General features: G+C 38.3%; 1 protein-coding gene across 4 annotated transcripts; it reads right to left on the bottom strand.

Moving 5' to 3' along the window:
- Positions 1 to 732: 732 nt before the first annotated feature.
- Positions 733 to 16,504, bottom strand: C2H5orf22 (chromosome 2 C5orf22 homolog). 4 transcript variants are annotated; one of them, XM_062569836.1, is made up of 10 exons: positions 16,382 to 16,461; positions 16,022 to 16,140; positions 13,554 to 13,699; positions 12,221 to 12,370; positions 8,535 to 8,997; positions 6,579 to 6,641; positions 4,449 to 4,570; positions 3,342 to 3,408; positions 2,638 to 2,777; positions 733 to 1,198 (listed from the first exon to the last, which is right to left on the bottom strand). In XM_062569836.1, exons 3-10 carry the CDS (start codon positions 13,592 to 13,594, stop codon positions 1,066 to 1,068), a joined length of 1,179 nt encoding a protein of 392 aa, XP_062425820.1. In that variant the 5' UTR covers positions 13,595 to 13,699; positions 16,022 to 16,140; positions 16,382 to 16,461; the 3' UTR covers positions 733 to 1,065. The 4 variants fall into 4 exon arrangements, 3 of the variants coding, with proteins under 3 accessions (XP_062425820.1, XP_062425819.1, XP_062425821.1); XM_062569835.1 differs by lacking the exon at positions 16,022 to 16,140 and having other exon boundaries at positions 16,382 to 16,504; XM_062569837.1 differs by lacking the exon at positions 16,022 to 16,140 and having other exon boundaries at positions 6,579 to 6,637; positions 8,753 to 8,997; positions 16,382 to 16,504.
- Positions 16,505 to 16,535: the final 31 nt, after the last annotated feature.

Here is a 16,535-nt window from a genome sequence, read left to right as displayed (position 1 = left end):
AAAATACCAACACCCAGCATCTGTATATTAGGGATATTGCCCGAGTCAGCAGAAGCTCTGGGGCAAAAAAGACAGTATTAATGCAATAGAGTACAAATACAAACACTACTCAGTGGATAAAGCAGGAAGTCATCCAGCATAGGGCTACAAAGATGATGAGAGGGCTGGAGCACCTGCCTATGGGGAATGGCAGCGAGAGCTGGGCCTGTTTAGCCTGGGGAAGAGAAGACTGTGGGGGGAATCTTATCAATGTGTACAAGTACCTGAAGGGAGGGTGTCAAGGGGATGGGGACAAACTCTTTTCAGTTGTCCCGTGTGACAGGACAAGAGGCAGTGGGCAGAAATTGAAGCACAGGAAGTTCCACCTGAATGTGAGGGGGGATTTCTTCACTGTGAGAGTGACGGAGCACTGGAACAGGTTGCCTAGAGAGGTTGTGGAGTCTCCTTCTCTGGAGATCTTCAAGACCTGCCTGGATGCAACCCTGTCTACCATGCTCTAGGTGACCCTGCTGAGCAGGGAGGTTGGACTAGATGATCTCCAGAGGTCCCTTCCAACCTTACTGATTCTACAATCCTCTCTAGCACAGCAGTTAGCAAAGGTCACTATGCAATCAGTGTCTTAATGGAATTAAGACAATTTTTAAAATGATGCACAACAGAACTCAAATGTTTTACGTGCAATATATTTCCCCAAACTTCATCAAAAAAATTAAATTACATACATAAAAAATGTTTACTTTTTAAAGTTTTATTTGTTTTTATAGAGACTTAAGGACATCAGGTGAAAAAATACATTTTATGGACAAAAAAAATTTGCTTTTCTAATCTTAATAAATAAGACAGTTAAAATAATAATCACAATCACAATTAATCTGAACAATGACAGGCACAGATGATAGCTCAGAAGCAGCTGACTTAGAGAAAGCAATGCAGCTTAGAACTCTCTCTTGGTCAACTTGGGTTCTAGTGCCATCTGCTGAAATAATAGCATCTTCCCCTTCCAAACACAGCTAGTATGCAATTTAAATGAATCCACTGCCTTAGAGGGCAATAGGTAGAGAAAGGTCACACAGAAGATGAACTGCTTGAGTAATCTAAGTGCACATCCAGAGTGCCATACACCGAATGCAGCAAATTGAGAACCTTCTCTTGAATGACATCAACCTGCTCTGAAGGGCAATAGTCATCCAGACTTGATCTGTAAAACAAGGATTGGAAGAAAGGCATCATCTTCATCACATTTTATATTCTTATAATGCTTTTTATCTAGGGACCTGAAGTAACTTCCAAGCTGCGGCAAGTTCTGCCTCTCAAGAAATGCCTCTTCAAGACAGCCAGCAGGCTAACATTTTATTGCTTTATGACAAAGCCACTTCACTGAAAAAACCTTTGTGATTTAAAAATTCAGAAAGCAAACATGGGTGTTTGCTCTCAGAACTAAAAAAGGTAAGAATTTGCCTGAAGTTGAACAGAAAGCCTGCAGCAAATCAGAAACATGACCTATTCATTCCTCAAGTTTTGCTGTCTTCCTGACTCTGACATAAAACATGTTGTCAGTCAAAATTCAAGCAAATCCTTTAACTAAAGCATTTGTGAAAAGTTAGATTGAGAAATTCAATTGTTACTAGTAAAATAGGTAGAAAAAAATTGAAAAAAAAAAACCCCAAACTTTGTGATCCCTGGAATATCAAATTTGTACAGTCTCTACTAAATGAACTGCAAACAGATATTGTTAAAAAAAAAATAGCTGACTTCTTGGATTTCACATTTATTAAGACCTATGTAAATGATTCAGTATTTCCTCTGCAACAGTGGGCGATATCCCTGTAGTAGGTGCAAGGAATATCTTTGTTTTATTTTAGGTATTAGCCATGCTATTTCTTTCAGCCAACCTCATGTAAGATTCTGCTACTGCTGCCTGCAATTTAAAGCACATTCAGTATTTTTCAAGTAATAAATTACAATAATTTGTCAACAGCTACACTGTAGTCTTAGAAGTACATCTCTCCCCTGACCTCAAACTCCATCCTGTTCTCACAAATAATTCTCTTACAGTGCTGAGAACATAAGTCTTTCCCATGTTAAGCTTTATTAGAGCTTTCTAGATTAAATGGGTTTGGTATTCTATTATACGAAACCCCTTCCCTCTTCCATCAAAGTTTCACTGAAAAGAGAAATCCTATCTGTCAGGCAATGAACCCTTGACAGGGAGAATGGACAGAGTAATTTCAGCCCATGCAGGTTTGCCCAAGCCAGCTTTGCTCTAACCAGCTCAAGTAACAAGAACAGCGAAAATGCGTCAGTATGAACTTCAGCAATAGCTACCAAATGAAACATGTACAAGGTCTCATCAAAGGCTTTACACAGTCTGGAGTGAGGCTCATTAAGTCATCATGATTTCACTGCTGTCAGAATCTGTGCTAGCTCCTCTTAAGGCCAATAAAGTTAGCTATCATTGCTGAGACAGAATCTTCCCTTAGCTGTGTAGCTACTGCCACTGCATTATGATCAATATTTTCAAATGTCAACTTTCACCACACTTTACGATAAGAGTTTAAGATAAGTCAACCAATCTCATTGAATCATTTAACTCTATAAGCACAGTCTAAGTGTTTTAAAATAAAAACTTTCACATACCGAGCAACTGTTACAAGTGTTGGTTTAGGCATATTTTTTAGCAGAACTTTAATTGATTCTATGAGGCTTTCTATCTCCTCTTCAGTGCTAACATGGTGGGGAAGCTCCATATAATCACAGGTTAGTCCAGCCTGATGGACCTACATGTAAATTAAATGCAGAGATTTTAATTTCTCTTGACTAGTTATTAACACAATTTATCTGTGCAACTCAAGTCCCTAAGTTACTTTCCCTAGTCAATTATTTTATAAATCTTCAAACTTTTTTTTTTTTTAAGAATTTTGTAGGTTGTATATATTGTTTCAGTATTTCCATTAAAATATAGCTATTCTATCAATTCAGAATCTGCTGCAGTCCTTGAAGATGGCTGATCTTTTACAAATAGAAGACTTAATTTAAATTCTATAAATCATAACAACAGATCCAGGTTAAATGAAGCTTTACTTTACAGGAAGAAGCTTCGAATACGAGTCTTGAAAGGGCATATTATTAATGTTGCCTAAATATAGATAAGCAAAGTAGAATTTTAGAAGCTTAAAAGAAAACAGTTGGCCTAAGTAATAGGACTTAAATAATAAACTATAGTAAAACAACAAAACCCCCACAAAGTCCTAAATCAAGAAGTAAGTCTAAGAAGCACAGTCTTTTTCCTCTGTGTTGAGGCTATGCTTTTAAAAGCTGTGCTTCTGTTCCTACTGACCTACCATTTCATAGTCTGGGCTCTCCATTCTGGTTTTCAAACTGTGTACAAGTTGAACAAGTGGCTTCATTCTGCAGTTAAAACCAAAAGTTGTTATGTAAACAGTTACAAACACTCATATTTAATTCTCAGTTGTCAAAGCACAGATAGAAGTTACTGAAAACATCCTACCAGCATCAAGGCCTAAAACTTTAAAACAAAACTTGTGTCTCAGTACCATCTTACCAAACCTGCAAACCATCAAACCAAACCTGCCTCTGGCAACAGACAACAGAACTTGCATGACGCTGTGCATGGCTCACCTTGGAAAGTTTACCATGACAGTGGGCTTGCTTTTCCTTTGTTTGCTTTGCCTGACTCATTCTCCTTTAGAATTAGAGGAAAAATGGTAGCCTTTTATAGGTCCTATCCAGCATCCCTCCTTTTCTGTTAGCACAGTGCTGGGTTAATCAGTTCCTAAACTATTGTTTGCACTGTAGAACTAAGAATTTCTGAATTCAATCTATTTTCCTTAGGTGTAAAACTAAGGCATGTCTCATGTAGACTAAATGATATTGCAAGCACTTCTGGCCTTACAGAAAAAAAGTTATGACAAAACTGTAGGTTAATATACACGTCCACAGATTACGTTTCTTTCTACTGAAAACTGAAATACTGTAAAGTATTGTATATTATTAAGAAACTGTTTTGAAAAGTTACCTCCTTTTGACTCAGGCTACTAGTCTACAGTACATAATTGTTTTTAACTCAGTGCTCTTCTGATAGCAGGCTTTTTTTCTCTGGAGCTATGTCCCTGTTTGCACTGCTGACTCTGACAAGACAGTGCAGCAGGTTAAGTCTGGATGTCTCTTGCAGCATTGCTTCTGTGCTAGGCCAGTGATGAGAGCCTTGCATACTGGGCTCCAAAAAAATTCCTCGAAAAGCAGAGAAACCTTACTGGCACTGACATGGTTTCTGTATTGCAGTAGAAAACTGAATTTTGGATAGAAAAAAAGAAGGTATTAACATAACGCATTGCATGGGAGAATCAAAAAACTATTCACATTGGCAGGGAGAAGGTAAAGGCCTCTTTCAGAAGAGGAGGGTTTTACACTATTTAGAGATCTCCTACCCAGGATACGAAGCCCATTTCTGTAGTGTCTCTTCATCATCACTGTCACACAAGTCTGCAAATGCTGCTTCCAGGTCTTCTAGCTGATGAACACGGTTTTCAACACAATCCAACAAGCCCTCCTTTGAACATATTACCAAAAAAAAAAAAAAAAGTAAAATTTATTTATTTTAGCTTGATCAGGTTAGTCTATAGGTAAAATTCTGAAACAATTGTTCTGGTGGAGATAAGAAAACAGATACAACTGTTCTTGCACAGTATCTTTTCAAGAGAAACAGTAGGAAGGCCTGCAAAAATTGTTACCTTCAGATGACACGATTTCTCTTTGGTCTGTCTTTCCTACCATAAACAAAGTTGCCACATCTATATTCCAAGAGCATACACTGGGGAAAGCTTAGGAACTGTATTTGACTAATTGTTGGATTAATTTGTAAAGTCTTGAAATGCTGCAGCGTTTTTTGAATCGGATATGAATATACAGGGACTCAGAAGAATCTGAGCTTTACATTGTCATAAAAGAAAGGAAAGTTTCAGGATTTTTTAGATCAAAAATTAATGGATATTACTAAATCAAATGTGTTTAAAAAGAATTTCAAAATCAGCTATTTGGTGTTTCAAGGCCCTGATCCTGCAAAGGTTTATGCGCTGTCTTAAGAAGTTCAGCAAATATATCAGAGCAATCTACTGGAATAAGTGAGGCTATTTACATGCATATAGCTGTGCATGCCAATATTTGCAGAAGTAGGTCCTACAGAACACATAAAATGAAAAGCAATGCTTGGCATAATTGGTATAAAAGATACTCAGTGCAGTGTTGTGTGAAGGAAAATTATGCAAAAGTACATTGGAATAGACAGATAACTATTAGGAACATAGTGATTCCCTCCCATGTGTCCACTAAGCTTATCATATGCCAGATGCCTCTTCTTTTGGCCAGTAATACCACCTTGGAGCTAATTTTTGAGAGGAGCTTAGGGTATCACTCTATCATGGGCTATGAATCGGACACTTTTCAAAGCTGCACCAGTAACTAATAGTAAAGATATATGTCTAATCAGCCTCTATATTACTTTAAAAAACAAACAAACAAACCACTTCTATCTTGCTGTGTAGTATAGCAGAAATGTACCTGTAATGGTACCCTGGAACTATTTAAGACCATCAGACCCAAATCCCTTTAAGATATTAGATATTCAAGCGATTTCATGTATGCTTGGAAAATATGAACTCCCCTAGTTTTCTTCCTTCAGCTCCTGTATGTTGAGTGTTTCACCACAAAACCATCCATGAATTAGTTCTTGCTAACCATTTCAGCTGCCCTGAAATCACACTGGGAAATTAATCACAGCACTTTACACCTTCCACATTTAACTAACTTTTAAATATGTACCCTGGCACCTTGCTGACTGAGAAACATGAAAATCAACTTGACCTAAGCTTCCACATATCATCATTTCCTTATATATACAAATTAATATTTACTAATTTGTGATACCAGTATGTGTTCAATCTGCCTGTAATTGTCTTCAGACAAAAGATAAAATCTTGTTTGGAAATTGTTCGGTGTAATGACCATTGCTATGACTGTCTCCAAGGTTTGGACTTGGAGTTAAATGACTGTATTTTGGCAGCAGCACCAGGCTTACATTTCCATGGCTCAAAAGCACACAGCACATACAAAAAAAAGGCGATTACAGTGGTACAATACTTGCCTGTCCACATCTAAACAAATAGGTAGAATACCAATTAGGCATTTAGCACAGCTCTGTCTCTCAAAGGAGAGCAACTAGGGGGAAGGGCTGCTGAAAGAACACACTACTGAGCCATAAAAAGGAAGAGACTACAGATGACTAACTATGTTTTCATCTCTTTCTTGTCAATTACCATTTGTTTACACAAATTAAATTTCACACTCACGTTAAATATCTATGCAGTTCATACATCTAACCAAAGCATTTATTAGGAAAGAATTCCTAAGGCGCTGCTGATTAGCATTCAGCATGATGCATGGCTTAATTGCAGATCACTTCATTAAGCACCTTTCATAGGCTCCTTCCTTGACATAACTCACTTTTATTGAGTAAATAAAAAGAATCATTCCCTCATATATTCCACAAGGAAATACTGTACCTCTGTTGCATTTCTATGAGGCTTCTTAAAACCGTACAACTCTTGCAAGAGCTCATATTCTGTCTTTGAGAAAGAAAAAAAAATTAGTCTCTTCAAGTGAAAAAATAGTCTTCAGTGCTCACCATCTTCAAGAAAAGAACCATTTTACCACAAAAGTTCATCCACTTCCATACTGCAGACAACTCTCTAAATGTAGGTGACAAAGAGAATGAGAGGCTTGAGGATGCAATACTTGATGGCCTCAGCCAAACACTTGACAACTGTTAAACGTTAAATTTGACTTAAGTAGCACAACTTTAGCAGTAAAGTATTTAAGGGCTTTGCTGTCGAGATTAATCAGACAAACTAAACATGCTTTTTGCTGCACTGAGGTTCTAATGAGTTGCTGGGAGGGGGAAAAAAAGTAGCAGATTTGGAGGGCAAGCAAAAAGAATATGAGAATATGGCTTTAAAGGAAAACAGAGTAGGTAAAAGTTTAAATTGGATGGCCAACAAAGTTCATATGGAATCTACTATGGCAACTTGCTAGCCCCTACTCCTTGATAATACTCAGGTTTAATTGATCAAGGATAAACGGATCTTATTCTTTACCAAATAGCATTAAAAAAGTGAACGCTTGTGATTTTTTCAGTAAAGGGAAAAAGATGGGGTAGACTAAGAGACTACTGAATTTTACAGAAATATGAAGCACCTTTAGGGCAATGTTTTGGATTTAGGGACTTTTTTTGTGTAAACACAACACACTTCTGAACTAATAAGCCACACTTAACTTTTACTTTTTCCTTAGATTCTTGTATTCCAAGTGTTAACTTGGGAAACACGTTTTGGTGGAACTATCTTACGTCACAACAGTGGGTTCACACTTTAGAAATAGTAACTGCAATTGAGATTATTATATCAAAAAGGCACACTGGGGTCCTGTATAAGCCCATTTCTGAAAGTGTTTCCTAGAACTGAGGGCCTATCATAACAACAATAAACTCCTCCATTATTTTTTCCAAAATGTATTTTAAGCCCTAACCAGGGCACTAGATTTTATTCTCCTAAGGCAAGACCCCAAGGGTGCTTCCCCTTCATCTTATATTTCTCTTTGTGATTCAAAACAACTTGCATTGCAGACATCTGATGTTATTGTGATCACAAATACTGAATGTCATCAGCCAATATAGGCTAGAAACACTATATTCACTTCAATAGAGTGGACAGGAAAGCAGTACTCCAGCTGAAACTGAGAAGAGTTAGATGCTCTCCAACACAGGCTGAGGCTAAAACAATTTTCCACAGAATTATAAATACAGATCTAATTGCTAGAAACAGTCAGGATATCATAGAATAATTTTTAAACCTGAGTGTTACACCCAATTTTCAAGGTAAATAGTATCAGAGACAACAAGCATTTGTTCATTGTTCCACCGAGTCCAAACATAGTGGAACTGGGATCCTAGCCTCTCACAGAGAGAAGTTACCACTGTTTGGATATTCAGCAACACCATGCCTTTTTGAAAGGCAAGATCTTACAATACCATTGTGACACTCCAAAAGCACACTACGGTGGTGGGGTGGGTGGAAGACAGAAAGTCTGCCATCCGTCCTTGATAACCCCTGCCATGAGTACTTGAGATATCACCACTGAAAACCTACTTTGGAAAAAAGACACCTCAGCTTTTGTGTTCTGGGTAAAACAGCAGAACCCTGCCAGGCAACTCTGGCCTGGAACATGTACTCGACAACCATCTCAAATTTAAAGGTCTACCCCCATTAGCTTGCTGTGCTTCTCTGGTGCATTGACCTTCCCTTTCTGAGGGTCTGTCTTCCAAATATTTGCAGTGATTCATTAACCATGATCAGCTGATTTGCTAGATTCAGCATAGGTGAGGGTTTCTTCACAGACATCATTGTCCCTCTGGCATTTATTCTATTAGAAATGGTAAGAGGATTGTCTACATTCATGCTTACCTGCGTGTACATTTCTTTAAATGGATTTTTAACCGAAAAAAAATCTAAGTCAATGTCTAAAACATATGCATCCCCTTTCTGTAGTACTTGGCAAATATCTTTACCAATCTCCCTTATCAGGCATTCACTGTTTCTGAGCGAGCTTGAAGCTGAACACTCTGACAAGGTTTCTGTCCTGTTTTGTGTGCTTGCATTTTGTATTCCCTTGTTCTTCACACCTGAGGAGCTGTGATCAAGGTCACCAGGAACCACTGATGAAGAGGCAGAAACAGTGCTTGCTGTGTCATCTGTATTTAGCTTCATTCTCTTAGCAGACTCTGTTTTGCCATTTTCTTCCTGGCTGTTCAATGCTTCAGTAGGATTAATGAGGATGACATGTAAACTTAAAGGCTTCTGGTTTTCTAGCTGATCAGCAGGAACATAAAGACCATCGCTTAGAAAGTAATGATCTGTACCTGTAACCCTGTAAGCGAGAATAACTCAAAGTTAATATACATCTTTGTAAATAGCTTAGAAACAAGCATGTACAATTACAGGATCCTGGGGAAAAAAAGAATAAATGTCTGATGGGTAACAAAAGGAATTTAATTGTATACATAAGACTTATCTTAATTTGCAGGCATTTGAATTTAAACTGGATTTTTTCTACCTCTTCTTATTGCTGAATCAATATATTAAAATTAATTTTACAGTATTGACAATAGCTCTACAAGGTTTCCAACGGATAAGAGAAGATTTTACAGTTCTCTGTTTTACATGTGGGGAGAGCAGGTAACCCAAGGACAAATAGATACATATTGATGGAATCCACTGAATTGTAGCACTAAAAGCACCACTTACATGAAACTTTAAGTAATATTTCAAGCTATATTTCTGTACATTAAGCTTTTAATGTCATAAATTCAGATCAAAAAAAATGTTTAAGATAAAGCATAAACTTCTGCTCACTCATGTAAAGGCCTCATCTGATTATAATATATCACTGTCAAACACAAGGACAGACAAATTTGGAGTCTGTGTCTTGTGGCTGGATTATCCTGAGCCTGCTAAGGTAGAACCTGGATCACAGCTTCATCTTTTTGATGAGGCATTCACAGAGCCTCTCCTCAGAGATTCTCTGGTGTTCGATATAAACAAATTCATGCCACAGTCTTTCCCTCAGTGGGACACTAACTTAGGTATCTATCACCTATCCAGCCACCTGCCATCAACAAAACTTTTAGGGAGTTCATATTTCTGACTCCTTCATGATTTTTATAAGCTCAGAACCTGAAGCCATCTTTAAAAGGCAGTTGGAAACATTGATTTCAAAGTTGCTAAGGCGACCACGGGATCTGTGGGAGAGCTATTCAATCATTAAACAGTATGTTTCTGGAGGTGTGCTAATTCTCATGGTTAAATGTTACTGAAAGCACAAGCTTTTGTATTGTCATTTGAGTTTAGACCATATTCAGAACTGTAGGGTTTTTATGTTTTATTCCAGATGGTAAAGCAAAGTATTTATTCACTGTATTCTGTTTAACTTGCTTCAAAATATTTATTCCACTTGTAAATATCTAAGGTGTATAAAATCACAGCGCAGTGAATATGGCGAATGCAAAATTGATATTCACTAAATTCCACAGAATTAGAACGAGGAATGCTCACTGAAATCAGAATCATAAAAATATTAAGATTGTAACAGACATTGGAGGTCTCTAGTCCAATTTGCTGATCAAAGTAGGACTAACGGTCAAAGCTAGATTAGACTGCCCATGGCCTTGTCCAGCTGAGCATAAACTGTCTCAAATGATGGAAATTGCACTGCCTGTCTTGGCACCTGTTCCAGTGCTTAATTAGTAGAAAACCACACCAGAAAACCACAATCACAGCTGGGACCATACAAAAGTCTTACCAGCAAGGCCAAGGGCTGTTCTCTTCTATTCACAGGATAAAAAGGCCTTATGTGCATTGAATGCCCAGTTTTGTCACAACAGAGATGACAAATTTTGTCCTGATTGGCACATTCAAGGTCAGTTCAGAAAAGAGAAAAAGCTACCCCTTGCTTTCTCTCTAATCATTGTTTCGTTATAACTCCACCAAACAGGAGCTATGAAACCAGCTGCTCTGCTGAATCCCTTCTTTCAGTCAGTCGCACTCCATTTAACCATGTAAGCTCACCCTAAAGGACAATATACTGAAAGAACTACCCAAAAATAGGAATTTGGCTATAGCATCAGAGATCAAAACAAAGTAAGTGATTTTTTCCCCATTTAGCCTAAATATGATGCAACTGTTCATCCCATCCAGAACAGTTTGGAATACCAAAAATTTTTATTAGAGATTATAGCTTTCTGAAGAACAATACTGTGAAATAGAGTTGTGTAAAAAGTTATGATGGATTTCATAACACTTAGTAGCATCCCCTTTTAATTTCCAGCCAGTTCTATCCAGCAACTTCATTCACTTAATTCTATCTTATTTTCAGACTGTAATATGAGTTAGGTTAGAATCTCACTATCTATATTTGAGTTGTAAAGGGAGAAGGAAATCTCGCCAATAATTCTGTTTTAAATGACAGAGAAAATAACGGATGCATTAATGAGGATGTTGGAAAATAAGGTTTCCCTCTTTTTTAAGTCTTAAATATCTATTATCATGTGATCACATACATATAATCCTTGACATGTACTAGATGTACAACATGAGTGAAAAACGGGCTGGACCAACATGTCCAACAGTAACTGTCAATGGTTTTAAGTCCAACTGGCAAGTCTCACTGGTTGAGAAGTATTCTTTAGAGATTGGTATTGTCTGTCAGCTTTATTAAAGCCCTCAACAATACACTCTTGGCAAGTTTACATGCAGCGCTGAACCCAGGGGAGCAGCTAGAAGGCAGAGCTGGCCTCCTTAGGGACCTAGACAGGCTGAAGTAATGGCCTACAGGAATCTCAAGTTCAACTAAAACAAATGCAAGGAAGGTCCTGCACCCTGAACAGAATAACCCCATGCAGCAGTAGAGGGTACAGGCTGGGCACAGACTAGCAATGTCCTGTAGAAAAGGACCTGGAAGCCTTTACAGAAAGCAAGTTGAACACGAGCAAGCATTACACCCTGGCAGCAACACAGGTTGGCCAGAAAATTTTGTGGTATTTACAAAAATACAGCCAAAAAGCCAAGGGAAGAAATTATTTCGCTTTACTCAGTGCCAGTGACACCACATTCGAATTATTATGCCCAGGTTTGGGTCCCCTGGGACAGGAGAGATAACAACAAACTGGGAAGTGTCCAAAGCAGAGTTGCTGAGATGATTAGAGCACTGAACACATAATGAACAAAGAGAAACTGAGGGAACTGGGCTTTTCTCTTCATAAAGGAAGGCTGAGGAGGATCTAATTGCTGTCCTTTGTTCCTCAAATCCTCCGTTAAAAACGGCTTTCTCAGATTTGGACTTTAATGAAGAGAACTAATTTAAAACTTGGCTAGATGAAATGTGAATAGCTAGGACTTTAAGGAACAATATTAACCGTACGTATTCACATAATTAGTCAGTCATGCTAGGCCCTAAAGAGCTCACAACTGCATATTAAGTTTTTATTGAGAAAAACAGATTTATCACTATTTTTATCCAAGAATACAAAATTAAGCCCATGAAAAGCTACATAGATAGCTTTTACATTACTAGCATATGGTAGCAGGCAGTTTACCTGATTGTAGTTGTTGATATGTCTTTCCCAATTAAAAAATCATGTTTTCCTTCTGAGATCTGCTGAGCCCAGGGTGGGTGAAGCCATATTACTTGAGAAATATGGCCAGCATAAACTGCAGGCATAATCCAGTTCTCAATACTTAATTCACTGCAATGAATGGAGAAAAATTGGAGGTTACACTGTTAGTTTCCCTGTAAGTAAAACATGGTCAAGAGCACCACAGATATCTTCCATACCTTGAAAGTACACATACAGTATACTGTGCACAGTTTGCATTATCAAAAAGTAAGAGAGCAAACCTGATTCCTAAGAAAGACCCAACACATCTGTAGCACAATGAAAAAGTTAGGACAGGGTCAGCTTCACTCTTAATAGGCTACTTGGACTATAAACTACATGGATTTGTTGTCCTTTCTCTCTTGATGCATCAGACAGCGGAAACGTGCAAGGATCACAATCAACACTGTTCTAGATACCTCTGAACTGACCTCACAGGACTATTTTGTTCTGAACTGTTCTAAATAGATTTTAAATACAATCTCAGTAGTGAAGACAAATCAACCAGCACTGACAGAATAAAACTGGTCCTGATTATCAATATTCTGTTTCTGTAGCTGTACAATAGGGGTTCCAAAAAATTTTTTTTTTTGTTAGATAAATAAGATACTGACTATGGGTAGAAAGGCACAATTACATCATTCTGTCATTGATATGAATTGCCATAATAAACTGTAATATTCAATAGCTATTTTAAAACAGGAAGAGAAAGACAATAAACGTCATTCTGTGCCTTGTTACCTACTGAAGAAACTGTGGCAAAATACTGGTCCTAATGATATCAGCGGGAAAATCTTGTTCAATTTCACACATTCAGCATGTCACTGTAGACGATGTTATTGCAATCAAAATGCAGACTTTTCAGAATGAGGACAGAAAGGCTGTTCTAAATCTACAGTTCTCCAGATAAAAAAGATTAGTACTAAAGATTGCTGTCCTATTATCCAGAGAAACAATCTGGCCTAATAACATGATATATACTGAACAACTACAAGTAGATTTGCAAGTCTCAGATCTTCTTGATATGTAACATAAACATTTGACCACACTCGTAAAGCACAAATATAACTTTTTCTCCACAAAAATAAATAAATAAATAAATAAATAAATAAAGTGTTCAGCAAAAGTGAAAAGATGGAAGATACAACCTGGGGCTGCTTTATGCCTCTTTTGTTCGTTCCTGCTATATAAAAGGTTAAATGAATATTGACTGTAAATCGAAGATAGCAGAAAGTAGACTTTAGGTATTCTGATACATTACACAGGACTTTACCTAAAAAGAGCTTCTTTGTCAAATACAGTGTCTGCTGGCATATTCACAGGAATAAGGAGGTCTGGATGAGAATCAAGATGAACAAAGCTGATGTTACTGACAGGAAGATGCTTCGAACCAATAGCACGATAGATGAAAGGTAGAACCTAAAACACAAACAAAAATATTTCAGTTATAACCAACAAGCTGAAAAATGCAATGATGTTAATAGCAAAAATACCAGCCCCACTTCTCTTTGCTTCTTTTAAATTTGGATTATTTCTTGGGAGATGGAGGAGGACACTGAAAACAATACCAAGAGATAAAACTCCAATGGCAAGACAGTTCATGGGGATACAACTCCAACACCAACCCAAGAACTGTGAATCACTACGAACCCAAGAGTTCCACACAGGACAAGCTGCTGCAGAATCATAGCTTTACCCTCTCTTTTCTTCTTCACAGGAAGTCTTGTTTGTAGTGACTCTTCTCACTAATAATTTAATGTAATGCCCATTTTTTTCTCTTTCAACTTATCTCTAGAATGCCTTCTCTCTTTTGCAGAAGATTACATCCCACACCATCTTTTCCATGCTATAAAGCTTACCCACAACCTATGCATGGGTGCTGTGGAGATACAAACTTCTGAAGTGCAACTAACAGATTGTTAACTGATACAGGATGAAAACTGACCTTGCTACCATTTAAACTTCAGTTATCTTTAGATCTATTCCCCTTGAAGAGAAAGCTTAATTTCCGATCCCTACAAGATATAGTGGTAGCAATGAAAAGATTACCTTCCCCAACTGCCAACTTAAAAGACAGGAAAAACAAGAGATGGGTAAATCTGTCAGTTTATAACATAACAAACACTGATATTTAGTAACGTCAGGTAGTGAAATGAGACAACTGAAGGCTGATTCACGATGCTTCTTAAACTGAGTGGAAGTAGATGGAGCTTCTCCCACAGTTACAAGCCAGTAGCTGCCTTAACTGCCAAAACAAATCTAGCAAGAATTATGAACCAGATTCACTGCTACACAGGGAATGTAAAGACTATAAACAGACTGGGCAATGTAAGTTACATGGGATCTCACTATTTAAATGCGAACTGAGCTACTTCTTAAGCATAAAACAGATTAAAATCACAAATTCTGAATACTGAATATACAAAACCATAAAATCTGAAATAATTAAAATCTGGATTCTATTTCACCAGACTGGTTATAAATTCTCAGTTTAGCCACTATTTTTGCAATGACATGTATGCTATTGTAATAATAGATAAAATAAGGTTAAAAATAACATGGATCCTCTAAGCTATGACTTCCAGTTCTTCACAAAAGGCAAATAGCCTGGCCTACCTGAACAACTTAGAGCAATTTAAACTTGCTGTTTAAATTAGTCTAATCTTATGTAAATTTTACTGCAAATTCTGAAAGTAGAGCAGGATGAGAGAGAAGACAGGAGTCTAGAGTCTCTTATATTGCAAGTTTTATTGCTTTGAATTGAGAACAAAATTCCCTTCCCATTACTGCTGTTATTAATCAAAGCATGATTTGCTTTGATTAGATGCTTTGCATCTAGTATCATCTATCCCCAGAGAAACGTCAGTGTCAGTAATTCATCTGAACTATATGTAGTTTCTTTGAAGTTCTTATGCTTTGGGGTAAAAGATTACGTATGTTTTATAACAGACAAACTAACGTATATACACACATATATTGAAAGCATAGTATATATTTTGGCAGGAAAAGCCTAACCTAATTTAGAAGAGAAGTACAGAAAGTAAAATAAAGAATTATTAATAGTCATTATCTCAGTATCCTTATTAGAGTGACACTCTTGATTCTTGGTTACCATGGAAAAATCAACTACCACAGCATCAGCTACTTCAGTGAGCCTTGGCAAAAATAGTCATCATTAGACTATCTACTTACAAGTTCAGAACAACCTTCCCTTTAATAAACTGCATTACACTAGTGTTTTTGTCTTGCAACACACCAATAGAGTTAATGCCTTTCATTTTTTTCTCCATCAGCTCTTCGTGTCCCAGAAATGCTTGCTAAAATCAGTGAGCTTTTGTGCCTTTGGGTAAAGAATTTACTTACTTTGGACTAAGCTCTCAGCTTGTGCTACAATAAACAAGCTATTTGAGGAATCAAAAACAGCAATTCAAAACAAACTGCTTCCAAACTGCCTTTTTCAACTAGTTAACTGAAAATAATATAAAAAATGAAAGTGCCAAATTTGACATTTCTCAGCTACTGACAGTCTACCTGCTTGTTAGAGTGTATTTATATTTAATAGTTTGCTGCTAGCATGTCATACATTGCATAGGCCTGAGTTTCAGAGCAGTGCACTAACCCCTAGCTAATCCTAGGGACAATGTGATGTGGGTATTATTTTCCTTTAAATAAAGATACTAGGAGGAGGAAAAAAGGGGGGGGGGGGGAGAGACAGAGATAAATAACTGCTTAAAACACCACCTGCCTCCCCTGACGGCATTATTTAGGTGAATCGCTGGCTCCGGAGGACGATCCAGACCATCTCAACACCGAGCTTCACTCGTGTTTCATTAGCGGAAGAGGCTCGTTGTCGCGCACCGCTGCGCAGCAGGTGCGGAAAACCCCATGGTGCCGAGGGAGGAGGAGGGGGGATAAAAAAATAAAATAAAAAGAAGGGAAAGAAACGGCTCATTTTCCCCATAAACTGCCCCCAGCCGGGAGGAGGGTCACAGCCCCGCCGCGCTCGCCGCCAGGCCCAGGCCCTCTCCGCTGCCAGTATCACCGAGGAGCGGCCGCGCCGCGCCGCGCCGCGCCCGCCTGCTCGCTCGCTCGCTCACTCACATCGTGGTGGTCCTCCGCCACCCACACGGGCAGCGCCGGGTAAGCCCGCAGGCCGCCCGCGCTGGGGCGCTCCCCGCCGCTCATGGCGCCGGCGCAGCTCCCTCCGGCCGGCCGCGGCCTCCACTTCCGGCCGCGGCGCCCCGCCCCCCCGCCT

Source organism: Rhea pennata, chromosome 2 (assembly GCF_028389875.1).
Source record: "Rhea pennata isolate bPtePen1 chromosome 2, bPtePen1.pri, whole genome shotgun sequence".
NCBI lineage: Eukaryota > Metazoa > Chordata > Aves > Rheiformes > Rheidae > Rhea > Rhea pennata.
Note: the sequence above shows the minus strand (reverse complement) of the source record. Positions and strands in the feature narration are given on the sequence as shown.